At 38.9% G+C, this 22,681-nt stretch overlaps 1 protein-coding gene across 3 annotated transcripts in view; it reads left to right on the plus strand.

Moving 5' to 3' along the window:
• The window catches only part of LOC136886599 (serine protease easter), a 132,918-nt gene that overhangs the window by 33,720 nt on the left and 76,517 nt on the right, over window positions 1-22,681 (plus strand). For all 3 annotated transcript variants that reach the window (XM_067159415.2, XM_067159422.2, XM_067159407.2), the window contains one exon: window positions 16,345-16,623. In XM_067159415.2, coding sequence (XP_067015516.1) covers window positions 16,345-16,623 — 279 coding nt within the window. The remainder of the gene's footprint in view (window positions 1-16,344; window positions 16,624-22,681) is intronic.

The following is a 22,681-nucleotide window of genomic DNA, read 5'->3' on the forward strand; positions in this document are numbered from 1 at the left end:
TTAGAGTCAGTGATGAAGACATTAAAGAAGTTGAAGAGTTAACATATCTTGGCAGTGTGGTTACGCAGGATGGAGGAGCAGCTGCTGATGTCAAAATGAGAATCCACAAAGCAAATGTGGCATTCATACAACTCTATCCGATATGGAAGGCCAGAGAAATATCAATGAAAACCAAACTTTGCATTTTCCGAACAAATGTAAAAACAGTACTGTTATATGGTTGTGAAACCTGGACAGTTACCTCAGAGATTACTCATAAACTACAGGTATTCATAAACAGATGCTTAAGGAGAATTAAACGTACTTTCTGGCCAAAAGTAATTTCAAACTAAGATCGTTGGAAACAAACAGAAGAAAAGCCCATTGGCATACAAATAAAGCGGAGAAAGTTGAACTGGATCGGCCACACACTGCGGAAGCAGCAGGATGCAGTGGAGAGAAAGGCTCTGTTTTGGAACCCCCAAGGACAACGGAAGAGAGGTGGACCCAGGAAGTCATGGAGAAGCAGTGTGATGGAGGAGGCAAAACAAGAAGGGAAGACCTTTGGAGAACTCAAGACCCTGGCTCAAAATAGGATACGCTGGCGCTGCTTTGTCAAAGCCCTATGCTCTGCAAAAGAGTAAAAGGAAATAAGTCAAGTCAAATATTTTTATACCATACGACACACTTTTATTATTTAATTTGGTGTCCTAGTTTCAATTCTGAGATGTCCTCGGTCCTGGGAATTCCATCTGATAACCCTAGACTTGCCACCATTCTTAGTCCATCCTGTATTGACAAAGACCACAGCCAAAACTTTTGGCCCTATGTGTTTCTGTTGTGTGTACTCTATCCAAGCAACTTGTAAAACAAAATTAATAATAATAAAGGAGAGGGAATATAGGTCTATGGTAAGACCCCAACTAGAGTATGGTTCCAGTATATGGGACCCTCACCAGTATTACTTGGTTCAAGAAATGGAAATAATCCAAAGAAAAGCAGCTTGATTTGTTATGGGTGTTTCTGACAAAAGACTAGCATTACAAAAATGTTGTAAAGTTTGGGCTGGGAAGACTTGGGAGAAGGGAGATGAGCTGCTCGACTAAGTGGTATATAATACCAATATAATGGTCTGTTATTGGACATTATAAATTTTCCAGCTAACTCATTCTTGGTTGCCTGCGTTTCGCCCTCGTGTGCTAAGTTAGGCTCGTCAGTTGGGACTTAGCACACCACCCAAGACGCAAGGCTAGTGCATACCGTGGAGGCCACTGCATAGGCTATTTGAAGCCACCAGCAGTGCCAATGCACTATGAGAGCTATGTCTCACTTCCAAAAATAGATACCTGCCTGGCCATCAAATGATGTAGATGTTGATTCCCATAGGGAACCTAAAATATTTGTCCTGAATGAGTAAATTTATAATACCAATATAATGGTCTGTTATTGGACATTATAAATTTTCCAGCTAACTCATTCTTGGTTGCCTGCGTTTCGCCCTCATGTGCTAAGTTAGGCTCATCAGTTGGGACTTAGCACACCACCCAAGATGCAAGGCTAGTGCATACATCACCGCCACAAAGTCTCAACAATCGCATATCATAATTGAAAGGATGCTCCTGACCACGGTGGCACATCACCAGAATAGTGTACCGGCCGACTTAGGCACCACAAGTGCTGTCACAGATAACAAGTGAAGGTGAAGTGAAGTGAAATCTCTAGTAATTCTCAACGATAGTGAAAAATTTCAGTGAATTTACCATATGAGAGTTTCAAATTATATACGTGAAAATGAATAATATCACAATCACCACTATCATTACTAAAAGTTTATTACTATTATCGTTTTTCAAAATATTATTATTATTATCATACTATGGCTATTAATCAAAATTATCACTACTTCCCTGGATAGCAATAATAATATCCAAACGGACAACATAAACATTTAGTTAACATAATTATCATTATCATTATTAAATTACTGTTATTATTATTATTACTATTAATTTACTAAAATATTCTATTTCCATCCTATGCAAAGATAAGAATTCAAAATATAAACCGCCACAAGACGAGACCAAACCATCAATGGACACACAGTTACTACTACCGCATTGTTGACAACACTGACTGACCCATTAACACAGTGACCACCACGACTATGAATGACATTCCAAACAAACATGTGACTAGTAGTACTACCACAGATGTTTATAAACAAACAAATAACACCAAGACAAGACAGACCATACCCCGCAAGAGACGTACTAAGTAGTATAAACCACTGTATAAATAAATATTAAATAATGTAACCTGTGAAATACAAAATGGATCGTATTACCTAACACATATGTTACAATACAAAACAAAATGGACCTAAAAACAACAGCCAAGCAAAAGGCTCCACGAAACAACAAATTTACCTTTAAAAATGTGTAAAATATATAACTTGTGCTTGATATGTAATTATTGTAAATTGATACATATGTAGTGAATACGATCAGCAAGAAGGACTTAAAGACTCTAACCAAAGAAGAAGCTCAAGGAAACAATTACCAAATGTAAATATATGTAAACATAAATGTACAAAGAAAGAATTCAATAAACGGGGTCTAGCGGGGGAAGACTATGGGGGGGTGTGGTGCGGGTCCTCTCCGTGGGTTGGTTCCCCTTGGTGGTCCGGCGATCTCTGCGCCAAATCAACAATAAATAATGACGTATGTACAACACATACAATCACGTTTAAAGCCAAAGTATCAATAAATCAAAAATCAAAGGCCAAAGAGCTACTAGTTTAGCTGTCAAAGGACAGGAATGAAATAACCTCAGCAGCAGCAACCTCCACGGTATGCACTAGCCTTGCGTCTTGGGTGGTGTGCTAAGTCCCAACTGACGAGCCTAACTTAGCACACGAGGGCGAAACGCAGGCAACCAAGAATGAGTTAGCTGGAAAATTTATAATGTCCAATAACGGACCATTATATTGGTATTATAAATTTACTCATTCAGGACAAATATTTTAGGTTCCCTATGGGAATCAACATCTACATCATTTGATGGCCAGGCAGGCATCTATTTTTGGAAGTGAGACTTAGCTCTCATAGTGCATTGGCACTGCTGGTGGCTTCAAATAGCCTATGCAGTGGCCTCCACGGTATGCACTAGCCTTGCGTCTTGGATGGTGTGCTAAGTCCCAACTGACGAGCCTAACTTAGCACACGAGGGCGAAACGCAGGCAACCAAGAATGAGTTAGCTGGAAAATTTATAATGTCCAATAACGGACCATTATATTGGTATTATGAATTTACTCATTCAGGACAAATATTTTAGGTTCCCTATGGGAATCAACATCTACATCATAAGTGGTATATTCCAAGCTGTCAGTGGAGAGACTGCATGGAATGACATTAGTAGACAAATAACCTTGAGTGGTATCTTTAAAAGTAGGAAAGATTACAATATGAAGATAAAGTTGGAATTCAAGAGGACAAATTGGGGCAAATATTCATTTATAGGAAGGGGAGTTAGGGACTGGAATAACTTACCATGGGAGATATTCAATAAATTTCCAATTTCTTTGCAATCATTTAAGGCTAGTAAAACATCAGATAGGGAATCTGCCACCTGGGCGACTGCCCTAAATCATCGGGTGAGATGAAATTTATGGCATGTTTTTATGGCCAGATGCTGTTTCTGATGCCAACCTAATGAAGATGAAATGAATGAGGGTGAATGAAATTGGGTAAGGAGGTGGAAGGAATCAGCTGTGACCTATGAATAGGAATTGTCCCAGCATTTGTCCGGATGCAAAAATGAAAAACCATAGGACAGCTGACGGTGGGGTTCATACCCACTATTCTCCTAAATACAAAGCTTGACTCCATAGCCACAGTGCATTAATATGTGTGTTACCTCTATTACAGTGGTAACACCAAATAAGGCACAAACAGAGTTAAAAGGGAAGGTAAGAGTAAACTACACCATATAAGAAATCACTACACACTCGGAAAAACATTAGCTGGCATTACGCGGATCTCCAACCAAAACATGTACGTAAATATCAGTGGGACCAACTAGTGAACAACGAACCGGGAAGGTGAAAAGGGCTGGGAACCTACCAAAGGCATGGAAATGGCTTAGATAGCGGATTCCGAAATAAATGGCGTGATCCTTAGATTTGAAAAATATTATTTACAAAATAATTTTACAAATACATTCCAACACAATTCCAAGTTACGAGCTATAAGTTCAGTGATATACATAGCTTATTTCGTAGTGGTATAAATTCAAATTTCAAATCAACTATACATCTAGTTACCAATGCAGTTGTACAATGCAAATTTACAGTGATGTGAAACAGGTTATCCAAAATCTAGCGTACCTCAAGTGATACAGAACTACAATCTACATATTTTAGTGAAACAAGAAATAGGAATGCCTCTGAAACGAACAGGTAAGCCCAGCCGAAAAACTAAGGCGTCATAAGTAACTAATTTGGTGAATCTAGGCGAGGTTAGGGCACACTCCTGTATGAAAAGCAAATCGTAACATTACGGAAATTTTAGCAGGAATGCAATTCAAGAGTGCTTACCCGAGGAGAGTGCCATCCCGGAAACTGGGAGACGTCAACCAGATAGGCTGCTCGCAGACAGATAGACCAAGACCGACAGAATTCAGGATACCGAATTAATTCGAACACTACCTCGCTCACTATATATAGGAAATTCCGGCCTTGGAGGCAGCCAATCAGCGTGCACGAGTTCCCTATCGCCACCTAGACTCACCAATCACACCCTTACTTTCGATCGCGAACTTTGACTAACATTCTAGAATACGCCTGATCGCGAATGTCGTATTTCCAGAACAGTCAGAAATATTTTCAGAACAGTCAGAAATATTTTCTAGAATACATTACCCACAAAACAACACACCCTGTTCCATAATTCATATAACTTTCTGGATCCTTCCAGGAAATATAGAACAGAATTCTACTATTTACAAATGCCTATGTTATAATATTATACAGTACAGGTTAGGTCACTAAAAATAAAACATCATACCATATTCTACAAATAAAGTCTTAAAAAAAAATACATTCCACTCGCACTACATGGTTCACTTGTAACATGTCTTAGAAAACATGTTCTTGTCTTTCATATAAACATTGCTGTTATGTACTGTAAGCTAATTCTGTTGCAGGGTGGCACTAATGTATCGATCGGTATGTAGCATAATTTTAAGAAACCATTGGCAGCAATGTGCATTTCTCTCATCCCTCACAATGCACAACATAATAACTGTTGACTTTATTGAGTGCATCTTACCTATCTGTTAGAGACTTAAAATGAGTGGTCCTACATTGGGATATGACAATCCAATGTGCTGTCACCAGGATTAAATGCAATAGGTTCATTATTGCTAGGCAACATACATAAGATAGGTATACAAGTCAAGGAGCCTGTTTAAATCCATGGCATAGGAAGCCATTCTCAGTTCCCAACAGGGGGTGCCATATTCAGACCATAATACCCGGAAGTATTTGTGTGTATGGCAGAGGAAACAATTTTCGTTCATTCTGTGATATCCGGAAGTGTTTGTCTGTTGTGTATGTGTGTGATGCCCAGCCAAATCTATGGCACGCAGAGATCTGAAATTTCTAACATATGTCGGCACAGCATTTCACCGATCATGTATGCCAGTGTCAAAGAGCAATTCTTGCTCCAATGTTATTGTTGATCAATGTTATGTGCTTTCAATATTGTAGGCCTTCACATTTCAGTATTTGGGAGATAGTTGGTTCGAACCCCACTGTCGGCAGCCCTGAAGATGGTTTTCTGTGGTTTCCCATTTTCACACCAAGCAAATGGTGGGGCTGTACCTTAATTAAGGCCATGGCCTTGCGACGTAAAGCCAATAGAAAAAAAAAAGAAAAAAAAAGGCCTTCACATTTAGTTTTCTTCCGACTCTGAAATACCACTCTTATCATAGTCGGTACGGTAAAGCTGAATAAAACATAAATGGTCGGAAATTGTATTCTCTAGAACTTTTGTTACGTAGAACTCTTTGATAGGACCAATAACATAGGTACTTAAATATTAAATTTTAGGCACCTTCCCCTAAACTATAATTTCATCCAGGGTGAATAAAATTGTTTGTAACTTAGATTGTAGTTTCTCATTCCTCGACTCTATATACCGACTTTCATTAAATTCTGCTAACCCATTTTCTCGTGGCTCGCTGTTGATATGGTCTTGGCAACAAAAATACAAATTTATGAATATCTCAGCATGAGTAAAATGATTTATAGCCTAGATTGTAGTGGCTCATCTCCCGACTTCACATACCGACTTTCATTAAATTCTCTTCAGCTGTTTTCTCGTGATGCGTGTACATACATACATACAGACAGACAGACAGACAGACAGACAGACAGACAGACAGACAGACAGACAGACAGACAGACAGACAGACAAAAATTATGGAATTAGTCAATATATAGCATTTTAAAGAATTTTTAGATAATTTAAAATATATTTTTGAATTTATGTATGTATTCCTGATTACCAGACTGACACAAGTCCACAAGTGAGAGCATTAACAAATATCAATTTTTCTTACATATGGTAAAATTGGCTAAATGTCTTTCATGACTAAGCAAACAGACCAGCAGTTGCTGGTGACTAAGAAAGGGTAAGGAAAGGATTTATACCTGTGAGTCATGCTTCCAAGATACGTGCAGGAACACATTACAGAACTCTGATAATTAGGAGAGTATTTCCTAACATGTTTCTATAGCTCAAGGAATGCACCAGCCTTCGTCCCCACCCTACAGCCAGTCGATAGCTGCAGTTGCTTAAGTGGGGCCAGTATCCAGTAATCAGGAGATAGGAGGTTCGAGCCCCAGTGTCGGCAGCCCTGAAGATGGTTTTCCGTGGTTTCCCATTTTCACACCAGGCAAATGCCGGGGCTGTACCTTATTTAATGCCACGGCTGCTTCCTTCCAATTCCTAGGCCTTGCCTATCCCACCGTCACCATAAGACCTATCTATGTCGGTGCGACGTAAAGCAACCAAGTAGTTCTGTGCAAGAAAAATACCAAAAGAGAAACCATCACAAATTGGATTTTTAATTCAGCTTCCGAATGAATTTGGAAAAGATGTGTTTACAACAGTTGGGCGTTTTATTTTGTAAATTGTGCATCGAGTGCGGATAGGAGGTTTGTTATACGAAGGTCGGTCAAATATAAACGGGATTTTTGTTCCTGAACATTAACAGTTGGTAGGACTGGCCCCGTGCTTCTGCTATGCTTAGGTGGGACCGTTAGGAGTGGAAAGAGCGTGCTGTTAGACATTTTCCTGCCGTTTCATCAGTAACGCTCATGATGTCGGAGCAACAGATGCACCCCTCCACTGCGCAACTCATAATTAATTTCTTGCTCGTGAAGGAGTTACAGCAGCGGAAATTTGCCAGAGATTGACTGCACAGATCGGTGATCAAACATTGTCAAGGACGCGTGTGTTTGCCTGGCATAAAAAGTTCAAGGAAGGACGAGAACTTGTGAAAAATCAGTAACACAATTGCCATCCTCGGACCAGCATTGTGCGGTTAAAGACGTTATTGATGATGATCGATGGGCGACAGTATCAGAAATTGCAGAACAAGTCGGAATCAGTTATGGGAGCTGTCAGGCAATCATCACAAATGATCTACAGTTCCGTAAAGTGTGTTCCAGATGGGTCCCTCGGCTTTTGACTGAAAATATGAAGTTGAGACGTTTGGAGGTCTGTCAGAGGCTTACAAAAAGGTTTGAGTTGGATCATCACCTGCGACGAAACATGGGTCCACCACTACACTCCCAAACAAGCCAGTAAGGAGTGGCGGAGGAAGGGGGAGGTAGCACCATTGAAAGCCAACACTCGACTGTCAGCTGGCAAGGTTCTTGCAACCATTTTTTTCAATCGGTGAAGCATTTTGCTGATTGATTTTTTTGCATGAGTGACGTAAAACCAATGCTGCTTACTACTGCAAGCAGTTGAACAAGGTGAGGGTTGCATATCACTGCAAAAGATAAGACCAACCGATTCGACAGATCCTCCTCCTCCACGACAATACACGGCCCCATACTGAAGCTCTAACTGTCTCCAAGCTACAGGAAATGTACTGGACTACACTTGATCATCCTCCTTACAGCTAGGACTTATCGCCCTGCAATTTCCATTTGTTCAGACCGCTTAAACTAGCTCTAGGAGGGCAACAATTTGAAGATGACGAGAGTGTGGAAGACTTTGTGCGCAACTGGCTGGTGACACGACCCTGTTCTTTTTATGATGAGGGCATCAAAAAGCTGTCCATACGCTGGGACAAATGCATTTCCAAAGCAGGACTTATGTGGAAAAATAAATTGTACTTGCCTTGTGTTTTTCAATAAATGAATTTAAATAAAAAATAAAGTCCCATTTATATTTGATACCCCTCGTACAACAGCACATTAACCCATTGTTGGTCGAGCGTCCCAGATAGACGTGGATGGTCGAGTATGAGCACGGTGCTCACCTGTCGTATATGGTGTGGTTTTCTTAACTTTTATAAACTATTTTTACTTTGTTACCAGTGTTTTTTTTTGGGGGGGGCAGGTATTTTTACTGTGTTAATTTTATTTTTTCATTTATTTTTATTAAGTGTTTAATACAACACACCTTTCCTTTTCAAGAAAGTATGTAAATATTAATTTCTTACCAATTTCATATTATATTGAGCTTATAACATACAAGGAAAAAGAAGGAAAACTACCAATTTATTAATATAAACAATAGTACTGAACTACAAACAAACATTTCATACTTCTAAAAACTGACAGTTCAAACACATCAGTAGTTTCTCAAAGTCCCATTTCTGTAAGATCAGCTGTCTCATTCAGATTTGCTATTTTCTATGGCTGCCCCATTGTTGCCATTGTACATATGACAGATGACATGTGCTCTCCACAAATGGGTGATCATTTTACATATCTGACAGTCAAGAATCTATTTTATTTCTTTCTCACATGCTACGATGGTGCTGACGCCCCATTTTCAATTCCAAGATACTTCCTAATTTTAAGCTACAGATAGTTTTTCAGGCTGTTGTATCGGGCTCTTAAGGTCATGTGTGTCTTTATGAGATCTAGACCCAAGGTTTTTAGGAATTTTCTTCCTGAGAGCTTTTCTCCAGTATTGCAATTCAGAATGATTTTGAATTTATCCCACCAATGCCAAGAAGAGAAAAAATATTCTAAGAGGCCTACAAAATGAGATTCTTGCAACTGAGTACTGAGGCTTCATGCTATCAACAACATCCACTCTGCCTTTGGTAAGATTTTCTTTAGGTCTCCGGAAGCATCATCAATCTCATAAGAATCATGCATCATTGATAAGAGGATGACATTCCGATATTTTTTAGTCCAGGAATCTAGCAGTAGCAAACACTTCTCTTCCCCATATGGGAAGAAAGATTCTTTAAACCAATACTTTCTTTCCCCCATTTTTCCTGACTTTGTGGCTGTTACAATTATATTTCTGGTATGAAACATTTCTTTGGAAACTCTCGGACCGAAAGTTCCAGTTGCCTCCTGTAGTACAATGAATAATTTCAGGAAAAGAGTACCGGCCATACTAATTGTACGCATTATTCTGTATAAATGGGTAAGTGCACTAACTGATTGTGCAACTGTTTCTGTATGGTTCTCACCAACAAACGATAGAGTCCTGTTTGCTTTCATTTCGCACAAGAAACCACTCTGATCAGTATTGTATAATGAAGAAGGGGTGTAGTCTAAAAATCGCTCTGTAACTGCTTCCACAAATTTCTTTGCGACTTTATCTTTTTCGTCCTGTTCTTGCAGATACGTACGGGATACAAATTTTTCTCCTTTTTATTCTGTACTTTTTCTTTTAAAATGACTCAACCAACTAGCACATGCATTAAAATAGTTCGCCCCCTTGAAATCTCTCTTGAAATTTCAAAGAGCCGCAGTTGCAGGTCTTCACCGCATACATTCTGCTTCAGTTTTCTTTCTTCTGTAAAGCAAGATTTTTTTTTTTTTGTATGCATAAATTTCCTGTGTTCAGTGGGGCTTACTTGATGTAGATTCCAATTGGTTCTTCCACTTGTACAGTTGTCGTAGTGATTGCCGTCAAGAAGGAGTGGGTGTCTCTCATTAAATGATGTTTCAGTGAACTGAAGTCGACCTCCTAGGCGGAGGTCTTCAGCAGTGGTAAATGCTCCCGTAAAGCTTTATACTCCTCAAGAAAGCTTTCTTGTTGGGCCATAAGAATTACATAATGTCGACTGGTTTCCATTTCAGAACCTGTCAGTTCACCGTAATATATTTCTCTGTTACATATGTTATTCACAAAACGAAAAATCCATCCTATTATTCGGAGTAGTTTGAAGTAGGAACTGTACTTGGAAATATCAAGAAGGGGATTTTGAATGGTAATGGCAAGTGTTTGATGAGTAGTTGTCCTAAATTCTGGAAGTGTGTTATACTCAGATGTGGAATCTTGAGGCCAGTGCTGTGGTGAAGGTCGAAGCCAGGTAGGACCATACCACCATGTTTCAGTCGAACGTATGTCTTGGGCTTGAATTCCTCTTGATAAATGATCTGCCAGATTATTAAGTCTTGGGCAGTGCATCCACTGTGATGGTGAAGTGTATGAGATGATCTCGGTAACGTGATTGCAGACGAATGTTTTCCAACAATGAGGTTTGCTGCGAATCTACCCAAGTGTAACAGTGGAGTCAGTCCACATTGTTGTCTTTGTAATATCATAATTTTTGGCATTATGGAAATATTGTAAAATTCTCACTCCCACCAATGCTGCAAGCAGTTCTAGATGAGGTAAAGTGATCTTCTTTACCGGTGCTAATCTAGCTTTGCTGCATACTAGTCGCACTGTCGTATCATTGTTAAATTCCGTATGCAGGTATATAACAGCTCCATATGCTCGTTCCGATGCATCACAGAAAACATGTAATGTAGAGGTCTCAAATCATGTATTTACATCTTCTATCCATCTTGGAAGAGAAATATCTGAAATATGGTGGCGATTGGAGCACCATAATGACCATTTTGCACCAATTCATTCAAAGATATGAGTAGGTGGTCAATATTTAGCGCAATACACAATACCCTATCACATTACAGACCCCCACCACACAGTTCACAAGACCCCCCCCTCCCCCTCCCCCTCCCCCCCCCTCCACCTTCTCCCCTCCTGACCTACCGCACATAACAGTCTGTACCTCCTTCTCACAAGGTTAACATCTCAACATGGCTGTTCCTAAGCTTATAAAATCCTTCCAATTGAACTGAGAAAAATTTCTTCTATTGACTTGGATTGGTGAGAGGACCATGTAAATGTCTCAGTGTGTCACTACGCCAGTTCTGATTTTTGCTGTTTAATTAACACGGGATGTGAATGGGCGTACAAAAACTTTTATGCTTTGGCTACATATCAAGGTATAGATAAGAAATGTGTTTTTCCACCATTCAATACACAATTTATTTTAATATATTAAAATAAATATATATTATATATATATATATATATATATATTATATATTATATATTATATTATATAAATATAAATATATATATATATTAATATTTAATATATTAAAATAAATTGTGTATTGAATGGTGGAAAAACACATTTCTTATCTATACTTTGAGTCTGTCAATACGGAAAATGAAATTTATAAATAATAATACATATCAAGGAACCTTCTTTTAATCTTGGAATAGTGAGAGACTATGTACATACTTCAGTGTGTCACTGCGCCAGCTTTATTATGCCGTTGCTCTTTAGTTTTGATGATTTGTTTGAGATATGGTGTGAATGGACGTATAAAGACTTTTAAAGTACATATTTTAATGTGTAACTATACCAGTTTTAATTAATATGTCCTTGCTCATTCGTGTGTGATTTGTTTTATGGTTGATGATGACATTTAAATGTCGAAACTGGTCCCATGTTAAATGTTATGAATAACATCTATACAACACGTAATTAGTATTGAATAGGTTGAACCTTATAAATAACTCATCTCTGTGATTTTGCACCAATGTCGAAAGAAAGTGTTTCTAGCCATCTAATACCTCCGTACCAAGTATCTTGGAATAGTAATTGGCCAATTATTAAGACTGGTGAGAACAATCCAAGTGGGTCATAGAATTTTGAAATAACCTAAAGCACTAGACGTTTGGTACTAGGTTTTTCTAAATAGCCAATCAAGATATCACCAGCGATGGGAGAGAAGGCATCAGGCTCGGTATTCCAATCAATGCCAAGAACTTTTGTTCTTATATGTGGCGCTATATTCACAGCCTTCCATGACTCTTGTAGAGATTGAGTTACTAACCCATAAATCAACATGTAACTTTGCTAATTCTCTGAGTGTGGCAGACAGAAGAAAGGGGCTACAACAAAGTCCAAGAGGTAGTCTGGTGAAACGATAAGTGATAACATCATTTGTAGTCTGAGGTTGGCCATTAACGTCTGATATCACGCAATACCAAAAGAATCTGGTCAAATCTCTATCGGTGGGGTGTAAAGATAGTTTTAGAAATGCTTGCTTTACATCCTCTATTAAGGCATATGGGAACAATCTGAACCTGAGTAATATAGGTAGTGTTTCAGGAAGGAGGTTCGGTCCTATTTTCAATATATCGTTTAAAGATAGGCACATATTTGTATGAGAAGATGCATCAAACACAACTCTCCAGTTTGTGTAATCTCCATTCTTCTTCTTGACAGCATGGTGAGGTAGATAGTAGGATAAGTCTGGTATGATATCTGTGTCAACCACCTCAACTTGGCCCTGTAGAATGTAAGTAAGCATTTCATTGCAGTACATATTTTTGTAGCTGATGTTCTTGAATTTTCTTGTCAGTGCTTGGAAGCGGTTTTCTACATTTGTCCAATTGTCGTTAAGAAGTGAATTGTGTTTCTTGGGAAGTGCAACTACTCGTCTACTGTCATCTACACAGAAAGAATCATGGAATTCGTTGAGTATCTCTGTGTTTCTAGTACTTAAAGATTTTGATCTTAATTCAGTATCTTTGACTCCCATGCTTTCAAGATTCCAAAACTGATGTATTTGGTTATCAAGTGTTGTAAAATCTTCGAGTAGCTCTACCTTATTTACGCTGACTTTGTTAATGACGATTACTGATCGGTTGCCACTAAGTATCCATCCAAAAATTGATGGAAGTAAGATAAATGACAAAGAGATTCTGATCGGAGGAGTGTCTTTTATTAGTTTCCAATAGTGGTAGGCTCTGATTAGTTTCTCAATGGGCAAATCTGATTAATTATCTCTGGGGTTTGCCAACAATAGTATATGACTGTGTGCAAGTGAAGTGATGTGGAGTAGTCAGATGAGCAGAATATACATTGTTACTTTCGAGAGGAGTGATAAATGTTTGTGTTTTTGTCATAAGTCCTTGAATGTGAAGATGTACTTGACAACGTTTCTCTGAAGTTGATTGAGCCATTTCAAATCCAGTGATAGTGACAGCTCGTTCAGTGACAATTTCAAGTTTGAGTGAGTTGATAAGTGATGTACAAATGAAGCTAGATTGACTGCCAGAGTCCAAAACGCAACATATTACTTTACTCAATCCTGTTGGTCCAATTAACTGAACATGTGCCGTCTATAAGTGCGTGTAGTCAGGTAAGTGGGTGGCAGTTTGATTAACTGTGGTTGTTTGTGAATCTTCAATAGGGCAAATTGAATAATTATGTGATTGCTTGCATTTAGAGCAGAGAGCTTTTCCACGTTTGCTGCAGCTCTTAACTGAGTGACCACGATTAAGGCACAGAAAGCATCATGATGTAGTTTTAAGTTCTCAGTATGGTCCTTGATGTTTGTTATTTGCTTACAGTCTTGGGCCCAGTGACCTCGTTTTTCGCAGAATACACAGAATACACAGAATACACAGAATCTTTTTGTTACCTGATACATTTTTTGTTGATTTTGTGTTGACATGGAACGCAGCAGTAGGAAAAAATGTTTCTTCAGTGGGTGAATCACCTCAAATTTTCTTCGCTATGAGATCGCCTTCAACCTTGTCATTCGAAAATTCCATCAACTTGGACATATTGCCTTCGGAGAGTTTCTCTTTCTTAGTGAAAATTATCCAACGGCGGGAAATGTCTTCCGAGAACACCCAGAGAATTTTGGGTGGAGGAATTCGTCCATAGTTTTCTGCATTCCCTCCCAGAGCCCTCAGAGCTTGTATGCGATGATTGCATTCCATGTACATGTAATTTAAGGAACCAGGAGTGATAGATCAAATGGGTTTGAGATTATCTAGGAAATCTAAGTGTGTCTGTATAATTCTATTTTTATCACCATATTTATATTGCAAAATTCCTTTGGTTTCTTCATAATTTTCTGCAGTGACGGCGATACCATCAGCGAGACGTTTAGCTTCTCCCTCCAGATAACCTCTCAAGAAAACATGTTTATCAATTGTAGATACTGTCTGATTCTTGTCTACAGATGATTGAAACTATTCTCAAAAGCGAGACCATGTTTAGATGTTACTGTTAAAAGGCTCAAGTTTGATAGTGGGCAGTTTTATTGAATATTGTATTGCAGAGGTTACTGTGTTGGGGGCATTAATACTGAGAGAAGATGTTGAAATGGCTTTACTTTCATTAATGCTGTGTGTAGCACGCTGTATGGCTCATTTGGCAGTGTCAGTATACTCCTCACATTTTTCGATATCAGATTCAAACTCTTGATCCGAAAGAAGGTTGTGGATTACGTCATCTATGCTAATAAGTTTGTTTAGTGTCTCTTGTAATCTCTCTCAGTAATATTGATATTCATTCAACGGTGTAATGTCACTGAAGCTGTTAATAGCATTAATAAATCGTGTAGCATTTGCCTTTTCCCTAGTGCGTTTCCGTTTCATGTTATGTAGTCTATCTAATGAAGCTTCTGTCATTTTGTTAGTGAATGAAAGCGAAACAATGAACAGGTTATCATTTCTTGTGGTAATAAATATCTCATGAACGATAGGTGTTTGACTAAAGAATGTAATATACGAAATAGAGTACTCTTCCTAAAAATGGACCAAAATAAAGTGGAAATTCTAAGTGGAGTAAGTAGCAATGCTAAAACGAGCAAGATACTTCCCTTTCCGTGGCCGTAGTCTGCAGCTGTATGTTTACAAAGATGTCGAAGTACAATATATCCTTAATGTTTCTTTATTTAGAGTCAAAGATTCAAATTACGTCGGTTCATTCAGTCAAGTATTTCGACACCAATAAATGTAGTAAATACATTAAAATGAAAAGGGTTATCACTTCCAGTCAACTATGTGCTACCATTTAATGGAAAATTCTAAATTCCCATGGAGGGAATTAGATATTTTTCACCAACAGAGCATGTCAAAGAATCTATATCCTGGATGATACAACAACATATCCTAACAATGCTCCTAGACGTTCAGAGAGCAAAAGTCACAGTCAGAGAGAATGCAAAAATGGATCAGTTTCAAACTCCCACACATAAATTTAGAGCTTTCTTCTTGTACACAAGATCTACAGTTTGTTTCACTTTCCTCTGTGGTCCGAAAGCATAGCTTGTACTAGTAGATTTGCTAGGTGACTGTGGTGTCTCTTCACTGGATTGATGGGAATCAGACTCGGGGCTCAAAATCGGCTCCGTAACATATCTTGTTCCTGGCAATGGTGTGCTGCCTTCTCTTTCAGATAATGCAGATGAGGTGTTGCTGCTTCCACTATCACTCTCACTGTCACTATTTCTCTCCAGACACGACTCCAAAACGATGCTGGCACCCATGGGATGATTTTTGGTTAGTTCAATCACATGTCGACCCATCTCCCTTCCTTCCAAAGTTATGTCACCAGAAGAGGAGAAACCTTTTTCATGGAAATAAAGTAAGGCATAATCTAGAACATTAGCCAGATTCATGATGGCTCTTTCAAAGGAACATGTATCAACTGGCTAGCGCAGAAAGCTCAAGGTAACCTGCTCACTTCAGCTGGTCACTAGAGCTGTCCACACGAAGCTATACGCTAACGTGTGCCATTCTATTAGACATTTCCATATCAGTTTCAGGACCTTACAGATCGAAATGGCAGCTGAATTTTTGTACATTGCTTTCTTATGGACCCCTCATCCTCTCTACCAAATTTCATTGTTGATTTCGATATGACAGTATGGACAGTTCCCTTGTAAGTTTTGAATGTTCAGTATTAACCAATAATTCATCTCTAACCATTTTGCGTATAGTCATTCCAACTTTCATCAGCTTACTGATAAGTCACCGTTTTATTTTTAGGTCATGGTTATGCTAGCTGTATGCACCCTCAACAGTGTATTACGATTGAAAACTGTAGTCTCACCCTGGGCAATACAGCAAATGCCTATACTCTATTTCCTTGTGGCTATCGAGACCGTCAAGTATGCTGTCCTCCCAAACAGCAGCCACTAGCATTGGCAAACAAGATAAGTCTCCTGCCTATGGATACCTGTGGTGTGTCTGTAGAGAACAAAATAATTGATGGAGAGGATGCTATTGCTGGTCAGTTTCCTTGGATGGCACTGTTAGGATACAAAGGTAAGTACTGATCTTAAATAATTGCTTGAATTATTTATCCTCTCATTCACAGGCCTTCAGTGTTATGATTGTTCTACAACTTTGTAGCTTGTTCTCATAGAGGAGTAAAATTTCAAATGTCCATTCAGTGTCAACAACATCTTTCAGTTTTGCTCGGATGTCTTTGTCTCCTACAGGGCACATCCCCAAGTAGCAGATAGAGTTCGACTCTTATTTTATCCTGTCGAAAAATGCCATTTACGTCAAGTACACTTTTCATACAAGGATGCAGTAGGAGGGTGAGCTGGTTGAAAAATTTATTAGTGACTTGCGCTTGTGTGCAGGGCTGCCTTGACTACTTTCCAGTGGGACCTGCTGACCAACAGATAATCCTATTCCTAAGGGATTTATAAAACTGGGACACCCTCTCCAGGTTATAAATAAGGAGAGCCCTAGCCCAGAATTATAGATGAAGGCCTCAACAGTATCTCTAGCAGAGAAGGTGGACTTCGGTATGGTGAAGGATAGCAGAATTGGATACCCAAGTGCACAGGTTAATTTGAGTAGAAGTTAAGGAAATTTATCAGTTTTAGCCATTGCATTGGGGGAAGAGGGAAGAAAAGGGATCTTTGAAGGCTAAGGGAGCCAACCCTAACAGAAAAGTCCTTAGAGCTGTGAGGATAACTGCACACATTTGTCAATAGGTCAGCACCTTCTCAAAATAAAACACCATGTGCTAAAAATGCAACAAGGAAACTGTGTTGTGACATCACATATCAGTTTGCTGAGCTATTGCTATGATCTCTTTGGAATGGAAATAATTGCTAGTACTCTAAATGTTAAGATGATGGTGTTTAGAAAAATGCAGGTTGTTTATTAATATCTGATTGGTTATTCAACCCAGACACATTACATGATGGCAGCAAAAAGAATCCTACAACTCGAGAAACAAACTCTATCACTCCAGTTTATCAGTACCAGCTCCAGAACCTTTAAGGAATGGGACTCTTGGAAAGCACAGTTTACCAGATTCAGACAAGATTCAGGTTTAATAAAGGAATCAGAAAAACAGCAGGTAAACTCCCTAATTTATTTAATGGGAGATCAAACCAAGACAATTTTTAACTCTCTTTTGGTTTACTAGAGAAGAAAAGTGACTTAAAATATCATACTGTGATTGAAAAGTTTCACTCTTATTTTATCCTGTCAAAATATGTCATTTATGACAGGTACACTTTTCATACAAGGAAGCAACATGAGGGTGAGTTGGTTGAAAAATTTATTAGTGACTTGCACGCCATTTCCAAAATTTGCTTCTTTTTTGCAAACTATAAGGATGCTATCAGAGATCAGATCATCATAGGGATACTCGATAAAACTCTTTCTGGAAACTATAGTTAAATAACGATTTAACTCTAAATATCACCGCTCAATCGGCCAAACAGTCAGAAACTATAAAGACAAGAAGACAGTATGCGTGGTGCTACCTCATCAAAAGTAGTACCGGTAGCTACTGGTAAAGTTTCTATGAAAAAACTTACACTCCATCTTATCCTCGACAGCAGACTGGTATAAGCTCAGCTAACAATAATAAGTCATCCAACATTAGTAAATCTGTGCATTGCCTATATTGCGGATTTGATTCACATCCACGGTCATCGTGTCCTGCACAAAACTTGTTTTGCCGAAATTTTAAAATCAAGGGACATTAGGCTCATTGCAGGACAGTCAGGTCTGTGGAATATGATGATAACTTTGAGGAAATTGTAAGCCATATTGATAGCAACTCCGAAGGATTTACGCGTCATGATGGACATATGATTCTAACAAATGGACAACAACAGTTACATTTCATAATGTGAACTTAAATGCAAAAATGAACACAGGAACTGATGTATGCATTATACTGGATAAACTCTGTGAAAAACTTCCCTCATTTTGGACTTTCTGGAGTTGTCACTAGTCTGTGTGCTCTTCATTTGGTGGTTATTTCCTTTGGTAGATCCTAAGTATTATCTAAAGTAGGATTGGAGTACTACTTCTGTAAGGGCTGAAGGAAGGATCTGTTACATCTGTATTCACCTCCTATATCTGTCCTTACGATGTATGATCTTGGAGCTTCATGCAGAATGATGATTTGACCCTCTTCTTTCCTATTCAAGATAAAATCCTTAGTTCCATTTGGGAGTTGGCGCAGAGGTCACGCTCCACGTTGACGATTAAAGTATTCTTTCTGTCTTTTGATACGATGCGCATCTCTTTACCTAATGTAGTTTCGATCAGTCAACATGGGCTCCAGCTTCCAAGGTACTGTGGGTAAATAAGTCTGCAGCTTACATCCCAGTTCAGTTTAGCTGGACTGAGTCCATTTTCGAGTGGTATAGTGGTATAGCCCTTAGAAGTAGAAGCATTTTGTAAGGATCTTTGTTCTTCATCTTGTGATATTTAAAGGGATGACCAGAGAAATCTCAATTCCAAGAAGAACACATCTCATATTGGCAATAACTGGCAGAGATCTCTCTGAATAGTGGTATCCTGATGTGTGAATCCCGCATCGTTGTTCCCATGCTGATGCGTGACCAAATCCTTAACGACTAGTGCTGTGAAGAGGAGGTGGCCCTCCTGCTGATTGAATCGGATAATACGATTACAGTGCTTCCCCGGTGATCTCCAGTACTACCAATGGAGGCAAAGCAGTTACAGAGCTTCGGAGGTTAACCGCAGGGCTACCTCCTGTTTGAAGCGCTAGATTGGATTGTACAGATATATTGGGCTGTAATTTCAAACTTACACCCATGAATGTAGGCACCCTATAAAAAACATTGCCTACATATACAGAAATTGATCTATATCACTATTATTCCATACAATACTCCTTTATAAAGAACGTATAGTTGTTAAGAAGAATGAATGCATCCTTGCATTTAATATCTTTTATCAAACCAAAATAATTATCATCGATATATAATTCATATCTCATTTAGATACAAACCCTATGGATACCCACAACAAGCATTATATCTACATTGGTTCAATTGTTTCTCAGAAAAGTCTAGGCCCTGCCTGTGAAGAATTTATACAATACCCTGTGCGTATTTTTTTTGATTCGTTGTGCCCAACTGTGGAGCGCGTTTGAACTTATTTTGCACAATGTTTCTTCTTCTTTTCTTCCCAATATCTCTTCATTTTTTCACTGTGTTCCTTTCTGCATGTTTCTGTCCAGCCTGTATTTTTTCTTGTTGGTTTCTCTGCAAATTTATGTTTGTTTACTGAAAAATTAAAACCTACAACCTGCTTTCCAGTCATTGACCGGGTCAGGGGTGTAATGAATGAAACATATATAGGCTGTTATTACAATGGGGTCGCCACTCCCAAGGTGATTTATTAATGAGTGATAAATGCTATGAAATGATAATGGAGAGTGTTGCTGGAACGAAAGATGACAGGGAAAACTGGAGTAACCGGAGAAAAACCTGTCCCGACTCCGCTTTGTCCAGCACAAATCTCACATGGAGTCACCGGGATTTGAACCACGGTATCCAGCGGTGAGAGGCCAACGCGCTGCCGTCTGATCCACGGAGGCTACTATGTTTGTTTACTAAGCTTCTAAATTTCATTCTATCTTGAATGGTTTTGTCTTCAATACCCTTTTCTTGTAGATCTTCATGAATTTCTGCTAACCAATTGTTGCAGATTTTCAGGGTTAGAGCTAGATTTAGAATTTTCTTTGTCAGCCTGTTGTTATTCATTCTGTATAGGTGTCCGTAGAATTTTAGTCGTCTCTTTCTGATGGTATCTGTGATTTTTTCTGTGAATTGAAAAATTTTGTGTGGTTTCTTTTTCATCCAAATTCCATTTTCGAACTTTGGTCCTAGGATTTTTCTGAGAATTTTCCTCTCTTGTTTCTCAATGCTTTTCATTTATGACCTGCCGCCAGTGATCAGTGTTTCAGATGCATAAAGTGCCTCTGGTTTGATGACTGTATTGTAGTGTCGTAATTTTGCATTTTTTTATATACATCTTTTATTGTATCTGTTCCATGTGATTTTGTAAGCCCTTTGCAGTTTAGAAGTTCTTTCTTTGTTAGCTTCCTGATTTAACCCTGCTGGCTGAATAATTTCACCTAGACAAAGATCAGTCTCCCCATTATCTTCAACTTACTAACATGATGGCAACGTCAGTTAATGATACTACCCTGTGTGTATTATTATTATTATTATTATTATTATTATTATTATTATTATTATTATTATTATTATTATTATTATTATTCGCTGGGGCCATCAAGGACCACGTTAAGTCTTGTTGCATTTGACACTGGACTTGGCCTTCTTTAGAGCCCAAATTTCCCTCATTCTTTGTGAGTGGGCCTGCTTACGCTCCTCTGTCCAAGGGGCACCGTGTCTTCTCTTCGGTTGCTCATCTCGGTTTAGCCCGTTCGTCAATATTTTCTTGCGGAAGAGATCTCTGTTAAGGGCGTCTTCAGCTGAGATATGTAGCATTTGCAGGTCTTCTTTGGTATTTCTAAACCAGGGAATTGTGGTTTTGGGGTTTGAATCAAAAAATTGAAAGATTTCTTTAGTTAACTTTCTTCCGTCCATTCTTTTCAAATGACCGTAAAATCGTGCCCGTCTTTTTTCTGATTGTGTCGGTAATTTTCTCTATTTTGCTGTAGACTTCCTTGTTGGATCTCTTTTGATGGATTCCATTTCTGTACTTTGATCCCCTCTCATAATTTTGCATTCTCTTTTCTCCAGTTCTTCAAGGAGTCCTTTGTTGGCATTTAGAGACAGGGTTTCGGCTGCATATAGAACTACTGGCTTCAGAACTGTTTCATAGTGACGTATCTTGGTGTTTTGGGAAAGGCATTTTTTGTTGTAGATTGTGTGGGATGTTTGGTAGGCTATTTCCAGTTTGCATACTCGCTCCTGAAGTGCTTCTTTGTCCAGTTCATTTTTCATGATGATCTCACCCAGGTATTTGAATTTATCTACTCAGGTGATGTCCCCGTATTTTGTATGGAGTGTTGGTGGAGCCTCTTTGATGTTAGTCATTACTTCTGTTTTCTCAAACGATATCTGCAAACCAGTTTGTTCAGCAATTTCCTTTAAAATTTCAACTTGAGCTCTAGCAGTTTCTATGTCGTTTGAGAGAACAGCAATATCATCGGCAAATGCCAAGCAGTCTGTTGCAATCCCCTTGGATTTGGTTCCTATTCTCAATGGACTGTAGTTGGTTTCCTGTAATCTCACCCGCCAGGTTCTGATGATCTTTTCAATAACACAGTTGAAGAGTATCGGGGATAGCCCATCACCTTGTCGGACTCCTGTTTTGATGTCAAAGGGATGTGAGAGACATCCGTGAAAATTCACCTTGGATTTTGTATCGGTCAGGGTGGCTCTAATTAATGCAGGCAGTTTCAAATCAACTCCAAATTCATTTAAGATGTTTAGCAGGACTTCCCGGTCAATGGAGTCATACGCTTTCTTAAAGTCCACAAAGACAGACACATACTGCTTGGACCTTAGTGTACAATATCTGATGATCGTTTTGAGATTTTGGATCTGTTCAGCTGTTGAGCGACCTTTTCTGAACCCTCCTTGGTATTCACCTATTTGATGTTCGACTTGTGCTTCCAAACGCTCCAGGATGGCAAGTGATAGAATTTTGTAAGTCACGGGTAGCAAAGATATTCCTCTGTAGTTGTTGATGTTCTTCATGCTGCCTTTTTTTTCCAATCTTCGGGTAGGGTCTCCTTGTTCCACATTTCTTCTATTTGCTTTTGCAAGATATCAAGTGATTCCTCTGTTCCTCTGGGACATATTTCCATAGTTCTGCTACTACTGAGTCTTCCCCCGGCGCTTTGTTATTTTTGAGATGGGCAATGTGGTGCTTGATTTCATCTCTGTCGGGTGGTCTGGAATCTGGGTACCTGAGTAAGGGTTCCTTGGTCTCAATGGCACTTTGCGGTTTAGAGCAATTAAGTAAATTCTTGAAGTAATCTGCCAGAATGCTGCAATTTTCTTCATTTGACGTCGCCAGTGTGCCGTCCTTTCGCTCAAAGCATAGAGATGGTGGT

This window comes from Anabrus simplex, chromosome 1, assembly GCF_040414725.1.
Source record: "Anabrus simplex isolate iqAnaSimp1 chromosome 1, ASM4041472v1, whole genome shotgun sequence".
Lineage (NCBI taxonomy): Eukaryota > Metazoa > Arthropoda > Insecta > Orthoptera > Tettigoniidae > Anabrus > Anabrus simplex.